We start from the raw sequence: 16,487 nt of genomic DNA, 5'->3' as shown, positions 1-16,487 counted from the left end.
GTGTGTGTGTGTTATGGTTGGTCCCTGAAGGCAGCATGCCAGTCAGAGGCAGGTCACAGTGCCATGGGAAAGCTCAGCTGCGGGTCTTGTTGTTCACTTCAACAGCTATTTCCAGGCAGCAGGGGGAACTTTTTGGAGGATAGGAAATCGAGGTTTTGCTATTGTTATCTTTCCCCTTTTAAGATGTTATCCATCTGTCTCTGCTGCTCTGAGTTGTTACACCAGAGTCTCCTCTCCATCCCCACCCTGGAAGACCAGCTCTGGTACGGTGCTGTAGTGCCCCCTTGTGGGCTTACAGGGAAGCACATGTGAGCTTAGAAGCAGTGATTTTGATTGTCTACATCATTCCTTTGTTTTTGTATATTTGATCGATCCGTCTTTTTTTATTTCCTCCCTTCATTTAGTCGTGTTTCTGTGTTTATGCACATATATTTATATCTGTCTTCTCTTTCACTCATTTCCTGTCGTTTTTCTTTCTTTCTTCTCTTCCTCTGCTCTCTCTTACTGTCCCTGCGATATCCAAGTTTGTGCAGCGGAGACCTCTGTTTGACTCCATCTCCCTGGTCATCCAGGGCTCAATGGAGGGAGAGTTGAGTTTGATGGACAACCTGTCCGGCTCCATCTGCCACTACTACGCGCTGCCCCCCAGGCCCAACAAGCACAGCACCGACAAGAAGGTCAATAACCACCAGAAACGCCGCTGATGGCTCGCTTCCTCCATTTCATACATTCATTGGCTCTTGATACGCTTGTAGGGCGCAGCACAGCAAACGGGGAATGAAAGAGGGTTTATTTTGGGGGGGAGAAATTTCTAAGTGAAAAGATGAAGAAAACAACCACCTGATTGCTCTTAAAGGCTCAGTAGTTTTTTTTGTTTGTTTTTTTAATGATCTGTACATAAAAAGGTTCAGACAAAAGGTCGATGTAGCTGTTAGAATCATTGAGTTACTTCTGAGTTCCACCTAATCGCCAGTAGGAGGCAGTGTACTTTACACAATAACCTTTTTCTTCTGTTATTGCCTCAGTAGCAATGTAATAACTAGTCTTTTGTTCTCTAGTTATATAATAGTATAAACCTTCATTTAGCCCTTTCTTACCGTTTCTTGTCATATTAGAGATGCTAATGCTAGGAGGTGGTGATTGTCTCATGTGGGCACTGTCTGTTTTTACTTTTTTACAATACATTGGATCCCCAGTTTTCACGAAAATCGTAAATTTGCAACTACTTTAGATTCGCTCTAAAAAGCTTATAACCGCCTATTTTAATAGTTCAAACTCCAAATATACATTAATATAAATTAATGGCCACAATGTAAACCAAACGAGACAAATGAGATTCATCCGGACGTTGATTCTGGTTTGTTGAATGTGACTTTATGTCAACATCCAGACTAAAATTCAAAGAAATATCAGTTTTTAAGTACATAGTCCGTTCTGCAAACTGTTTACAGGATGGTAGTTGTGCATGTAGCTCCTCTCTGTAGAACCCAGTTCCATTTTCCAGAAAAGGGAATCATCCAGTGTGATGTTAATCTTGCAGTCTTTCACCCATTACCATTTTTTTGTCCTGGCGTTCCTCCACATCGAATATTTTTCCTCTTCCCAACCAACCGCGTTGCCGGCCACGGCGCCCACCGCCGCCCGTCTCAGCTATGATCTCATTCCCTCATTTGGTTAAACTCATTTATGCTCGGCAGGTTTGTTATTCGCAGTCCGGTTTGGCAGACTGAGAAACCGTTTTAGGGCTTCCTCTGTCTCCAACGCTCACCATCACTGTCACTCTGTGTGTTTGTCGCTGTGACACTTCTGTTATTTTTTTTATAGCTGATGACCTGCTTTTTCCCGTCAGTCACAGCAAAGCGATAACTTCCACCCAAGGCGCTCCTGAGGCCAGCGCAGAGCAAACTCTTCCAAGTCTGCAGAGAAACGGCTCAATCGATATGCAGCATGAAACTGAATAATGCATCAGCATGCCTGATTTTTTTTTATTTTTTATTTGTTTTGTTTTTTTCTCATTCAAGGACAAAAATTGGACTGTTACGTCAGCACTGCTGAGATCCATCTTCTGAAATGGGTTTTCATGTTGGTATCAAGATGCCAGAGCCCAGGCCTTCTCTGTTAAATTCCTGATCTAAATCGATTTTTTGTCTGTTTGTTTTGTTTTTCAATTTCTGGCCCTGGTTGTTTGCCCCTTGATTGGTTTTCTTTATTAAAATGTATTTAACAGAAGCAGGAAGTGTTTAGACTCTTCCAGACTCAAGCCAACCTCTGCAGAGTTAAAAAAAAATAATAATAATTTTGCATTCTTTTTTGGGTATGTCTGCATTTAAATGTGCACATTACATCATTGTACTGTTGTATGGCATTTGGGATTGTCTATTTTGCATTAATTTAAAGCAGCTGGCCCCCTTTTTAGACTTATTTGACATTAGTTGATCCCAGAATACAAGCTAATGATGATGCAAATTTTAAAAGCTGAGAAAGAAAAAAAAAATCTTTTTGTTTGCAACCCTATATTGAGCTTTGCAAGTGACCTTGGAAGATGGAAAAAAAGTGGAGCTTGCTTTGTAGCTGAGATATTTTTGTCAAAGATCCTAAGTGACTTTTCAGAGTCCTTGCAAAGTTTTGCAAGATCCGCAGTCACTTCTGCAAGGTCCGGCAACTTTGTGAGATTGTCGAAAAGTTTTGCGAGAGCACGCAAAAAATGTGTTGAGATACTGAGTTATCTTTATGCAATAACCAGGAAAAGGTTTGGAAAATACATTTGTTTTGGCAAGATCCCATAGAGCAGGAGCGTCAAACTCATTTTCATTTTGGGCCACATCAACATCACGAATGTTCAAAATCAAATCATATTTGACAGTTTTTCACATTCATCAATCCCTCTAGGAATTTTTTTTTTGTAATTTTTTTTGCAATAAATTGCTAATTTAAAATTATTTGTACGAAATTTTGCAATATTTGCACTTATGTATTATGGTAAATGTGACTTCATTAGTTGCAAATAGTCGATCACAGACTAGAACTTGACATCAAGTAAAGCAGAAGCGTAGAAGTAAAATATACTGTCACTTGCAGGTGGGAGTTGGCGTCACTTCAAACATGTTTTTGACAATTTTTCTGGAAAACCTTCACAATTATGCATTCGCACAAAAACATGTACGCAATTTGTTGCTTTTGAGTGAATTTCCGCGATTGTAGTAAAACTGAAAGAATTGGTTAATGCAATTTGGCAGTCACAAATAAAAGCCATTTTGATTTAGTTAAAAAATAATGTTTAAGCACACAACTGTTTTTATTCATGCATAAATCTAGAATCTCGAGGGCCACATAAAAAGCTGTGGCGGGCCGCATTTGGCCCCCGGGCCTTGTGTTTGACACGTGTCATAGAGGTTTTGCAAGATTTGAGTTTACCTTTGCAAGGTCCCACATATACATATTTTTTTAGAATTATCCCACAATATCTCCACAATGTCCATCTGCATTGACCAAAAAAAAAAAAAAAATTAAGTCCAACAAAAAGTTAGTGTACTTCCTTGCCGTAATGGTTGTTCCAGCTATCATTCATCTTTTGAGCAGAGAAACTTTAATGTCCAAATAATTAGAAAATATGTAACAATTTAAGTAGATGTAGATTTTTCTCAGCTTGTACCAATTCTGATTTTTTGTCAAATCGGATTTTTTTGCTGTGGCCGTTAACACTTCTCCAGTGTGAACAGCAAACAACCGGAAAGTGACCCACAGGCGCAGTAGGGGGCGCAATAACATCACACATAGAGAGCGTGCTCAGTGTTTTGCCATCCACCATAAAATGAAGAAGTGCTCAGTGTTTGGGGAAGTAAACATGGATGCGAATGGTGGAGCTTAGCTTACGCTTTTAAAGTTGTTGTCCGGCCGGAGCAGCACATTAACAACATGATCCCCATTATTGTCCACCATGGTTGTTGTTTTTCTTCCTGCTTGCGTGTATCAGGACGCGGAACAGTGACGTTTGTCGAGTATCGGTGACGTTCAGGACCTGACCGTTATGATTCAGGTCACATTGGAAAAGATCGGACACGCATCGGATATCCCAGTGACCTGGGTCGCATTTGAAAGAACTCTGACCTGTGCTGCTCAGGCTGTCATGAAAAGATCAGATGCAGGTCACATTAAGGCATAAAAAATCAGAATTGGGTCACTTTGGGCTGCAGTGTGAACGCAGCCTGAGATATTAATCTTAAACAGTTCGTGGAGATTCTGTGGTTGGTGGATGTTTTGAAAAATCCTTTGCTACGTATCACAAAACCTTTGTCAGATATTGCAAAAATGAATGTAATTTTCCTTCCTGACCCCTTCCAGAGCTCATCACAATAAAGACTTGCACTCCTTCCAGTCAGATAGGCTTTCTAAAGGGTCTGTTTTCCTGTTAGCTCCAGGTTTTATGTGTGTGTGTTTCTATATCTGTGTGTTGTTGGGAGTTTGCATTGTTCTCTCTGCTCACCAGCGGTTGTCTCTTCCTGCCTAGATCCCTCTAGCGGAGATGGAAGCTCTGTCTCTGGCCTCAGAGAAATCCTGGTCCCTAGCTCTGCCCGACGACTCGGCCCCTGGCGATTTTAGCCCCCTCTTTCTAAGCGCTGTGGAATGCAATGTACTGACAGTTCTTCTCTTTCCACCTCTTCCATCGCTCTTCCCCGTGCTCCGTCCTGCAGTAGCTTGTACTGTCTCCTTCCCAGGGCCACTTCCACAGCAACTTGTACTCCTACTGCACACACCCAAACAAATTGTTGCTGGAATTAGATTACGCCAAAGAGCTTCTTTGCACCTGTAGCCAAATAGCTAATTTGCCAAATTTACTTCCCAGTGCCAAAGGCAATGACAGATCTGTATAGATACCCAACATGGCTGCCACTTAGAAACCATAGAAACTGGAAATCGTCATTTTAATGTGCTTGTTTTTTAGTTACTAAGTGTTTTAAGACATGAAAGGTCTCTTGTTCTTGTTTGATAAAACTTTCAAATGATGGATTACTAATGTTTAGCTGTATACTGGTATGGATGAAAGTGGAAACTTAAAATGAAATGGAAAAAAATAAGAGTTATCAAGTTAAAGAGACTTATGCTTTGATTGGAAACTGCTGGTATTTTCAGATCTTGATTGGAGAAAAGCTCTAGGTTTGGACGGCACCAAGACTTTGAATCACTTGTTATTGCCATGCCTGGCCACTGGGTGGTGCTGTGATTTAAATATGTTATCAAATCGCACATGTGCTTTCATGGCATTTGGACCTGATGAACCAAGTGCTCATGTAGCACAAATATGTTCTGTATCAGGAGATGTGTGGAGCCCAAAAGGAATTACAAAAATAAATGGAATTAGTGGAAACATGATCGATTTGGAAAATCTCACATTTTCAATAAAAAGTTTTAGCTCTGGGTTGAGTGTTTTTCACAAAACTGCAACGGAACACTTTTTATTTTTTTTGCATCACAGCAGTTTGTATACAGCAACAAAGCGCTTATTTGTTGGCACTAGCCTCCTTAGGCATGTGTATATAGCTGTCTATACCAGAGCTAACAGCATCATTCAATTCATCTAAAGTTGAGTTTGAGCCGACTCTCAGCTCAGCCACTTTGGACTCAGCTACAAACTAAGACCAGCAAAGATGAAATCCAGGAGGTTCCCATAACAGACACACTCATCTCCACTACCACACCTTCAGATCCTGTCAGTGAACATCACAGAAGCATTATTGTCCGCATTATTGGCGCAAAGTCACATCTGTTCCTGGTGCATACATATAAATTTGCTAGCTTGAAAATTTATTTTGTGTTGTATTATAAGCCTATTGAGACCTCTCGATACGCACGTTGTAATATCATTTGCAAAAATAAATGTAAAACTTCGACATTGAACAACATCTCTAACTGCAGTGCAGTATCACCAAAGTAGGTGAACCCTGTTTGCCGTGGGAACAGATTACTCTTCCTACCTGTAGCTAGGCTTTACAGAATATAGAAAAATGGAAGCAGGTTCAATTACTGAACCACAGAGCAGTGGTAAACAAGAATCACCAAAACCCAAGATTAAAATCTATCACAATAAAGCAGCAGTGGTGAAAGAAGTAAAATATTAGAGTGTTGTGAGTGAGTGAGTGGTGTAGAGGAGTGCAAGTAGCCTTGAAAGTCCCTGGTGAAACATACCGTCTGCCCAAATTTCTCTTTCTCATTCTACATTTCCAGCGTGGTGTTCGTTTTTTTTTTTATTTTTTTTTTATTCCGGTCCAGTCCAGTTGAGTAGTACGCCACCTCACTTACCAGTTTACAGATTTTTCCTTTTTTCCCCCCCTCTGCTCTTTCTCTTGAAATCTCTGCTCTCTCTATCAGCTTTGGTTTGACTCTGTGCTTTAGATGTGAGTCCACGTCTCTCCTTCACGTCGTCTCCCGCGCGCCTGTGCTCGTACCGTCCTCTGTCCGCTGGCGTAGTAGTTTCCCCCTCCACTCTGAGCTTTCATGTGCTTGTTACTGTGAAGTGTGGTGGAGGGAGGCCTCAGGTAAATCTGTTGTGGATGCACACTGGTTCTGCAGTGTGACCATATAAGATGTAATGAGCGAGGTCTTTGTCCAAAAAGAAAAAGATTCAGAGAGGGTTCTGTGGTGGCCGTGCAGTAGTCAACTCTAGTGTTTGGAGTTCCCGTGTTTTCTGTGTATGCTGATGATCACCGTCTCTTTGTGTACGATATCTTACGGCAGTGTTTCTCAATTCCAGTCCTCGGGAACCACTGCCCTGCTTGTTTTAGGTGACACAGGCCTTACTTGAATAAGTGAGTGATTAACAGACTTCTGCAGCACTTGGTGACATGCAGAGGCGGTCATACAATCATTTGAATCAGGTGTTCTGGACTAGAAACGCATCTAAAGCAGGTCAGTGATTCCTGAGGACCAGGATTGAGAAACACCGCGTTAGAGAAATAACAACCGTACCTGTGTTTAGGAATCTGTGAGAATGCCCGAGTGAAAGAGCAACCGTAGACCCTGTCCAGCTTAGAAAGACCCTAACTCTCTGCTTCGTGTGTACAGCTGGAGGCACCGAAGGACAACCTGCTGAGTGTCAGAAAGCCTGCGGTGGGACGGACTCACTCCCTGCCCGACAGCTACATGTTCTTCCCCCTTCGCCCCTTTGGTTCCTCGTCTCCGTCCCCAGCGCAGCTTGTAGCACAGTCACAGGGGCCCCAGCACCTAGTGGGCACTCACAGGGCCCAATCAGGTAAGGGTGTTACCTTCTCATTGGGAAATGTCTTCTTGTCATTAAGCTTAACGCAACCTGACGTTTCCTTGGAGAGTCGCAAGTCATTTCCTGTGAGGTAAACGCATCTGCGGTGCAGTAATTACTTTGCTGATTGTTGCTTACCTGCCGGCGCTGTGTGTCCAGGCTCCAGAGGCTCGGTGCGCTCGCAGCCAGAGGAGTGCTCCCAGCAGCTGACGGTCCCCACTGACTTCTTCAGACCCATCAGCCCCCACAGCCACTCAGACTCCGAGAGTATTCCTCGACAACCGCCGTCAAGACACACACATGCACTTAGCCGCACGCTCCGCCGACAGGTGACTATGCAACCCCGCTCTAAAGCCAATTCATAAAGAGATTGTTTTTACTAGAAATGGTGTTAGCCCATTTTACTCTTTACTGGACCTTATTGTTGATCATCAGCAGCAAAGTTACAACTTTGGGCTGCTTTTGAGAAAATCGTTTTATGTATTGGCTAAAATCAAGATCAGTAGGATGGAACTTTTTAAAACCTTCCTGACTGCTGTATCTCCAGTTTTCTCAATAAATATAGTTATTTATATAACTATATTTATAAATATAGTTGTATAAATAAATAAATTATATTTATACCTCAACAAGTATAGTTATTTATTGAGAAACAAACTGTTAGCGTAAAGTCATTAGGCTTTACAAATGTTTTCTTCTGATCATTCTTTTTGAGTGAACCTATTGCTTCCCACTTGGGAATCTATTTAAAATTTAAAAAAAAAAACTGTCATTGCTTGAAGACCTGCAGCACTGTGCAATTGTTCCAAACCATGCCAAAAATGTTTTAACTTTGTAACTTGAACCATTTTGAAGTATTCTTCAGGCTTTCTGGAGGTCTTTTCTACATTTTTCTGTGGCACGTTTACAGGTAAAAGCCCTTGGTGGTGCTAAATTACTATTTTATGTCAGACTCCTTTTGAGACCTATATTACAAAATCAATCTTGGTCCAAGAGGTTAAATAATTAATAGCCAAATTAATGAGACAGCAAATGATAAGTTTTAAACAGTTTCACTTCTGAAGTGGGTAACGACGATGGAGTCCATGCTAGCTTAAAATATGACGTATGTGAGCTGAATTATTGAATTTAGGGACAAATCCAAGGAAGTCCTGGACGCTTCATGTATTTAATGTTGGCTCATCAGAGCAAAAGGTAGAGCAAAGCCACTAAGACCCCGTACAGTTTTAGGCTAAAATGGTTGACATATCTGAACATTGGGACATATCTAGACACAATATAAATACATTAAGTCATTCAAACCCAAAATCAAAACTCTTTTAAAACATTTCTAGTACAGTAAATGCAGATATCCTCTGCTCTTGGTGACCAATGATCATCAGTAGTTGAATCCTGATTCCAACACTTGTACTCTCTGGCTTTACTTCAAGATGTGCCAGTTGTAGGTTGTTTTATCACAAAGGATGTAAAGGACTTATTTACTGCTCTGAGTTATTGCACAGTGCTGCGGTTTCTCACTTTCTCTCTAAAGTAATAAAACATCTATGTGAGTTTCTGAGTTCCACATCCTGACGAGGCCTTAAATAACAGGTTACGTTTACAAATCTTACCTTCATGTTCACGTTTGAAACTTTATTCTTCTCACAATTCCTTCCCTTAAAGTGGCACTAAATATCCACCATAGAATTTAACTCTCTTCTTGCACATTCTGAACTATTCCACTGTCTTCCCTCTTTCTTTTCTTTGCCGCTCCTCATGATTTTCCTGTTATTTTAAAACCGACCCGCTCTCCCCCATCGATTGTATCTGTTCACTTTTGATCTCAGCTCAGCTGGGCCCACAAACCGCCCGACCCTGAGCTACTGCTCAAACACAGATACTCCTGTTTCTGAAAAGGCGACAGACGAGCCGACATCGTTTCCCCTCGAGGCCTTTTCAGAAACACGGGACGTTACGGACGCACACGTGTAGACTCACCCCCATTTTGTTTGTTTTTTTACCCTCTCCTCATCTTTCATTCACCCAGATATTGTTTTTTAACTTGTCATCAAACCACAGAGCATCTATAACTCTAAGCAAACACCTGTTGGAAATGAGCAAAGTCACATTTATTTACCGGATATCAAGTGAAGTGATTGAATGTATTAAGGCACAGGTGTAATGTGGCTACAAGGGAAATTCACCCATAATGCAGTGCACTTTTTATATTTTAGATAATACAACTCAGGGGATTCTACTAAAACAGCAAGAGCTGTCCATATGCATTTGGCCATTTTATACTCCATTACAGTAGAGCACCAGAGAATTTTTTTTAAATCCCAAGATTAGTGCTTTAACAGTACAAAAAAATAAGATCCAAGTTACAGGGTGATTAAGGTAGCATAGTCCCACGGTGCACTTCTGTAATTTGTGACTAGGTGTTGCATTGTTGTGGCTGTAACACGATTCTCTGACCACTAGGTGTCTCTGTGGTCTCACTGGTCAAGGCTCATGCAGGAAAGGCTTCTTTAAATGCTCAGCCCTGAAATGACATGCATGCCTTCTCCCCTCCGCTCACTCATCATTGCCATGGTGATGAACACGACTCATCGCTGACCTGAGATCTGTCGGGGTTCAGGAGCTGTCACTGCAGAGGTTTACATGTCATGTTTACCCTCTGTCTATTGGCCTCAGACCCTGTGTGTGTGTGGCTCTATACAGAGGTGACAGTGGGGGAAAAACAGATCCCACTTTATTGACTCCAACAACTCACAGTTTACAGGGTTTTGTGTCGATGGGCAAAGGTTGTGGAGGGTCATTTGGTCTGGCTCAGTGCTCAGTGTCTCTGCCAGCAGGAAACACACACATTACTGAGAACGTTCCAGTTACACTTTAGATTGAATATATATGAGAAGAGATTATCTAAAGGAACCAGCATGGTGGGAACAAAGTTGAACTGTTAATGCGTGGTCACGTGTTTTTGAGGCATTCAAGGTCCACAACACACCAAAGTGAAACCCCTCCCACTGCAGAACACATCATGGTGTTTTGACACATTTGTGGTTAACAACAATACAGTAAACACAGCAATCATAGCAGAGAGGATCGACCATTACAAGATCAAAATTCGGAGGAGGAGGAGGAAGTAATGATGGACAAGATGCAACATCTCTCTCAAATCATTTCATTTTCAATGTAATCAGAGACAAAAAGTATGGAAGGCGTCGGTGGGACGTTCCGTCGCTCCATCAGACCAGAACTGAGCAGGGAGAGTTTAATGTTAGTCCAACAGTACGTACTTCCTCACACCTTTGGACAATTATCCCTCAAAGCTATACTTTCTACTCTGTGGCTGAAAAACAAGCTTCTTGAGGTTAAGTAATCGGGGACGTTTTCCACATAAACAAATTTGGTAATAAAATTCTGATCAGTTACATAATAGTTTTGCATTGAGAGGGGAGCGAAAAGTTCGCCAAGCGTGTTGTGATGAAAAGGGGCTGAGAACAAAATGATTTTCATCACACAACTGCAACAATAAGAACCAATTTCAACAGTTTGGTTCAACGATGCAGAGTCCTTATTAACCCTATCTGCTGCAAATGAGCAGAGGCTGAGAAAGATTTCACAGTAGTCTGAAGTTTCATTTGACATTCACAAAAATAAAGTTTTAGCTCCATGTTTGGCCCCTAACAATCAGCAGAGTTTGGCTGGTAAGACAGACATCTCTGCCTAGTATCTCAGGAGACCTCTGGGGAACTCTCTGCAATGTAAACACGTCAGAATCTGACCAGGTCGAGCTCAAACATCTTACACAGACTCAACAGACCGAGCTCGCCGAAGGCATCCACTTCTGTCAGACGTTGTTTACCCAGTGTACTTCTGACAATCTGGACTAATGAAACAGAGCAACACAGAGCAGAGCCTCTGGGCTTTCGGGTTATGATTCACGGCAGGATGTTGCAAATGAATTGCATAGGGAGTTGTGTGAGAACACGCTGGCCAGACGGTGAGCTTTGACCCAGACTGCTGCTTCTCATCCTCATCACCTCACACTAACTGCTCTCCTCCCCCCTCCCTCTCACCCTTGATCTCCTCCTTCCCCACCTCTCCCCAACCCCTCCATTGGACATTTACCCCCATTTTTTTCTTGAATACTCCACTCCCCCTCCCTTCCGTGCCCCGTTTTCCAGGTCGCAGTGTCCACTGATTCTCAGGAGGCCCTCTGTTCAGATGAACAGGAGAGCAGTGAAGGACTTCTGAACGTGGCAGCTTTGGGGCTACCTCCATCCGCCTCTCCCTCCCATCAGCATCATCATCCCCATCTACACCCAGCTCTCTGCCTGGTGCCTGCCACACCGGGTGCCTCCCCTAAACCCAGCAGCGTGCACACCCAGCAACATGACCAGCACTGCCTTGCCTCCTACTCTTCATCTGCGTTACTATCCTCCCACCCGCTTCCTCCTCCCTTACCTGCCAGGCCCCAACAGCAGAACCAAGAGGAGGTGGAGGCGGCGTCGGAGGATCGTGAAGTTTCTCTAATCACCTGTGGAGGGCTGGTGGGAAGCGACAGCGTCGCTGTGGAGGACACGGTGTGCCAGGAGAGTCGGAGTCCCTGCACGAGGCAGCTCAAGAGGTTCCACAGCGTCGACACGCAGGGGCGTAGCACCCTCCTGCCCCGCCCGCGCCCTTACTCCTGGCTGGACGACCCGCGGCGCCACTCCGTAGAAGTGTACCCTGCGGAGGACCCTTGCCCACAGCACAGCGCCGCCTCCACATCTTCAGGGTTTGTGTCCCGGTCCGACAGCCTGCAGATTCCCACCCAGGCCCCACTGCCGTCCCCCCGGCGCAAGAAGAAGATGAGCCCACCCTGTATATCCGTCGACCCACCCGATGAACTCGAACCCCAGTCTGGCCTCTACCCCAGCCTCAGTGGCATGGGGTTGGCAGGATTAGGAATGCCCCCTCCTCTGCCCAGCAGGGACACATGTCTGAGGAGGAGAGCCCCCTCTAGCGACTCCAAGGACTCATTCGACCTGGGAGTCGGAGAGGGTTCGGGGCAAGACGGAGGCTCGCCGAATCCCAATCCCAGCTCCAAGCTATTGACTCTTCCCAGCTTCTCCTTCGAGAAGACAAGCTCCGAGCACTGAACATCAACTCTCCCATCACACACAAGAGCATATAAACGTGCACACACACACGGATGAACCCTCTGCATACACACATACATACACACAAACACATGATGCACTCTGTGTATCTGTGATGGTGATAGCTCTAGTAATAATGCTGTAGAAAGTAATAATGGTAAAACTACAACAAACAGTGAAACCATCCTTCATGAGGAGTGCAGTACTGTGGTAGTGTGACCATCCCTCGTCTTTGTATTGTTACTGCCAAAACAGCCAGAGAACGAGTGACCACCTGAGACGACAAAACGAGACTGTTTCTCTTCTGCGACACCTTGCAGCTTGACCCCTGAACCTCTGGAGCAACATCAGCATCTGGGATTTGGCAACCCCCCACCCCTTGTGGCCGCTGTCAGAACGGCCTGGTGTTGCACAAGGTGGATCTGGTCGGTGGAGATACAAAGCAATATGAACGTTTTAGAGACACTATTTTCTTAAATTATTGGGCCATCGTGTTTGTACAGGATGTTGTTTTGTTTTTTGTTTTTTTATGTTTTCACATCTTTGTTGTTTTTTTTTGTCAATTATGTTTTGTCTTTCTTTTTCACTGTAGGATATTTCTAGCCTCCTTGGCTTACCGAGGAAAGTGAGTGTTTTTCAAAGTGCTGAAAACCATGTATTTGTAGGAATAATATATAAATATATATATAAAAAGAAATCATTAAACTGAGCTTGGATTTTTAAGCACACACATCAGACCTTGGTGGTTTTTGATTGTTTGGAGGAAGAAGGTCGGTACGCTTGAAGGGGTTTATATTGATTTCTTTGCTCTCTTTTATGTTTCACAGAGCCCAGACCCTCCTTTACAGGACGTGAACGCTGAATGGAGAGCAATTTAAAAAGCGCAGCTATTTCAAATTGATCTCATGGTTGTTGTTTTTTTTTTTCTTGACTTTTAAATTGAACCACTTTCAACTCAAATGGAACCAGAAACTAGCCGTGGAAATCATCCAAATTTAAATTTTACTGCACTTATACACAGACACAGCATTCATATAGGCACAATGTTTACTACAGGTTAAGGTCAAAATTATTCATACCTCTGGCAGAATAATAATTTTAAAATGACTTTGATGTGGAACAAAAAGCTAAAACAGATTAACTTTGTATGGGAGGAGTAACTTATTTTCACAGCATTGTACAGACGACGTCAATGTCACACAAGCACAAATATTTGATGTCTCCTGCCGAGGAGATCATTGACGTCTTCGGTAAGTTAAAATACCACGTTATCCAAACCGGCTGAGAAAGATCAAAGCTGTCTTTGTTTAATTTCTGTATTAATGAGACACTGTAGAGCCGCGTTGAAAGTTTATGTTGTTTTTGTTTTAGGACCGGAAGCTTCACTGGAGCCAGCATGCACCTCTTCAAAGCTTCCAGTTCACCTTCAGGCTGTTTGTGTTTTTCTCCAGCAGGTTCCTTCTGGTTGTGAGGACGGGGGAAGCCGACATCAAAGGAACGGAGACACTTTTTTTTTTTCCTCCCTATTTAAGTTGGAGAATACGACGGTAATAGTTCTGTCAGCAGCAGATGTCCTGCTGGACGTGGCTGGAGTCTCTCTTACATTTTAGATCTTACATCCTGAAGAGAGACAACAGAGCTTTCAAAACGCCAAAGTTATCAGTTTAAATCTGTCCATTCCCCACAAAAGAAGCTCCTGACGTTCAACCTATTACACATAATTTATGACATGCTACGAGTGTATACGACTAGGATACAAATTGAATATGTAAAAGTGCTTTGGAAATTTGATAAATGCATTTCTGTTCAACTGTAGCTGGGTACAGTTCACCCACTGACTTTACAATTAGTAAAGTCAGTGGGTGAAAACCCAGCAAGGATTCTGACTCGATAATGAAACCACTTCAGTTGACCAAAAAAAAGTCACAGCTGACTCTTTTAATAAATAGCTTTTAGAAAATGTTGAATTACTATAATTGATGTAGCTCTTTAGGTGGGAGAGAGGAGTATTTATGTGTGTTACAAGCATTTTATATCACAATCAAGCAGCTGTTACCTTGAGTTGTTAGAAAAATGTAACTTAAAAGAAACTTGTGTTTGCAGTTTGACACTTTGAAATTGGCCTCCGTCTCCTTTACAGTTACACCTCATCCTGACGCCAAAATCTTCAAGTTTTTTTTTCTAAACTGGCATGCTTTCATTAAGCAGATTTATTTTTAAAATGTCAAATTGAGCATTTATTTGGTCAATGGAAACGCAGCTGAGCGCCACTGATTCACAGTACCTATAAAAAGTATCCATCCCTGCAGATCTTTTTGACTGTGTGCTTTTGTGAGATGATGTAGCACTTTCTGACAAGTATTAAAATGATGCTCTGAAATGTCAACACAAACCATATTTTACCAGGTAATGTCAAATAATTCTAAAAGGTAAAAAGTAACAGACGGCTGCATAAATGTTGGCGCTTATTATGGTTACTTCTACTAAACTCCAGCGTATTGACAATGTCACAGGTAATAAAATAAACGATTAACCTAGAGAAATTTACATAAGCTTTTTTTCTGAAATGCCACCATTTTACCATTACAAACATCTGCGCTCACATTAGGTTGCATAATAAAAAAAAACATTCACCAAATTCTGGCAGCTGTTTGTCGTCAAGTCCGAACAGTCGAGTCTGATTGAGCCCACAGTTGGTTGTTTGCCTCTAGGCTTAATGCCCAGATCCATCCTGTTTGTCTCTCCCAGCAGCGTGCCTTTTCAAAGCCAGATAATCACTTGTATTAAACTCATTTAGTTGCAATTGATTTTGTCATCCCTTACAAAATGGAATTGGGGATGCTGCATTCGAGCAGCGGGACAAAAGGCGGTGATCTACAAATCGTTTAAATGTCAGATTTTAGTGAAAATTGAGGAAAGATAAAATGTTTGTTCATTACAGAAAGAAAAAAGAGATAAAAATGTTATTTTTCTGTCATTTGGTCTTCTGTGTGCAGCTGTGTTTAACATCTGTTTCCAGATAAAAAGTGTGAGCACTGACAGCAGGAAGCGCATGTGTCTCTTTGAGGGTGCGTTCCCTCCAGCCCTCCTTAGTCCGCTTAAACCGAATGAAATTCTGATTGGTTTGCGGAGTTGCAAACAAACTGGTCCACCTACACACCTCTGTCTCGTTTCAGTTGAAGTGATCTTTGTCACGGTTTGATTGTATGTGTGAACACCAACTGGACCGAGGACCACTCCAAAAGCAGGAAGTGGACTATAACACAGGGAGTTCTGGGTAAATACAACCTGAACAAAAGTGTGTCTAGTGCTTGATGGAGAAATGTCTTGTGGTCTTTTAACAGTCAAAAGAGAAATCCTACAACCGTGAAAATCTGATGTCACTCAGTTTTTGTTTACATTTTATGAAGAAGGAAGTTGCGTTTATGTCTTCCTCAGAGGTTTTTGTGTCGTTTCCTTCAGTGGTTCTTGCTGCGCCGCCACCACTGGATTTCAAAGGGTTTGGTTTGTTTGACACAGTTAAGCGTGAAAGCAAACCGAACCAGCTGAAATGTAATAAATGTTCCGGTTTTGGTCTCCAGTCGAACAGTCTACTGGACGATCAGATATCAAAACACCCTGAGTGTCCAAGGAATCCTGCTTCTAAGACTATGTTCACATAGCAGGCATGTGACCCAAATCCATTTTTATGGCCATATAGAAAAAAAGCTACTTTTTTTTCACAGCAGTCTGAGCAGCCCGACTCGATGTTATGGTGTTGTGACAATACTGTCGACTCCCATGGCTGATTATATTAGCTAAAATCAATCTGTAGGTGGCTCCATCCACTATTAGTTCTGTAAATGGTGGGCTCATGTGTGACATTAAAGTTCTTCTTCTGCACATGCGGATGGCAAATCGTTCACACAGAAGTCTGATTGCACTCGCAATGTTCAACAGTATGAACGAACTCACAAAAAAAGAGAAAGATTTCAGAAAAAATTGGAAGCATCAAGACCTATTGGAACTAAACCTGTGGAGGCTGTCAGCCCAACAACACAATCTATTTGTTTCTGCGTCTTTGCGTTGTGAATGATGTCTGAATAAGATGCTGAACATCAGAGCTGGTG

The 16,487-nt window shown here is 42.5% G+C and overlaps 1 protein-coding gene across 13 annotated transcripts in view; it reads left to right on the top strand.

Moving 5' to 3' along the window:
* The window catches only part of LOC106959271 (voltage-dependent T-type calcium channel subunit alpha-1G-like), a 76,758-nt gene extending 63,645 nt beyond the window's left edge, over window positions 1-13,113 (top strand). For 8 of the 13 annotated variants that reach the window (XM_015051747.1, XM_015051746.1, XM_015051742.1 and 5 more), the window contains 5 exons: window positions 525-677; window positions 4,508-4,630; window positions 7,060-7,246; window positions 7,412-7,581; window positions 11,422-13,113. In XM_015051747.1, coding sequence (XP_014907233.1) covers window positions 525-677; window positions 4,508-4,630; window positions 7,060-7,246; window positions 7,412-7,581; window positions 11,422-12,378 — 1,590 coding nt within the window. In that variant the 3' untranslated portion in view covers window positions 12,379-13,113. The other 5 variants (XM_015051751.1, XM_015051752.1, XM_015051749.1 and 2 more) reach the window with 5 other exon arrangements.
* The last annotated feature ends 3,374 nt before the right edge of the window (window positions 13,114-16,487 follow it).

Source organism: Poecilia latipinna, unplaced genomic scaffold (assembly GCF_001443285.1).
Source record: "Poecilia latipinna isolate Pla-1442-1.1 unplaced genomic scaffold, P_latipinna-1.0 Scaffold1063, whole genome shotgun sequence".
NCBI classification, from domain to species: Eukaryota; Metazoa; Chordata; class Actinopteri; order Cyprinodontiformes; family Poeciliidae; genus Poecilia; species Poecilia latipinna.
The sequence above is the reverse complement of the archived record's forward strand: the minus strand, read 5'-3'. Positions and strand labels throughout refer to the sequence as shown.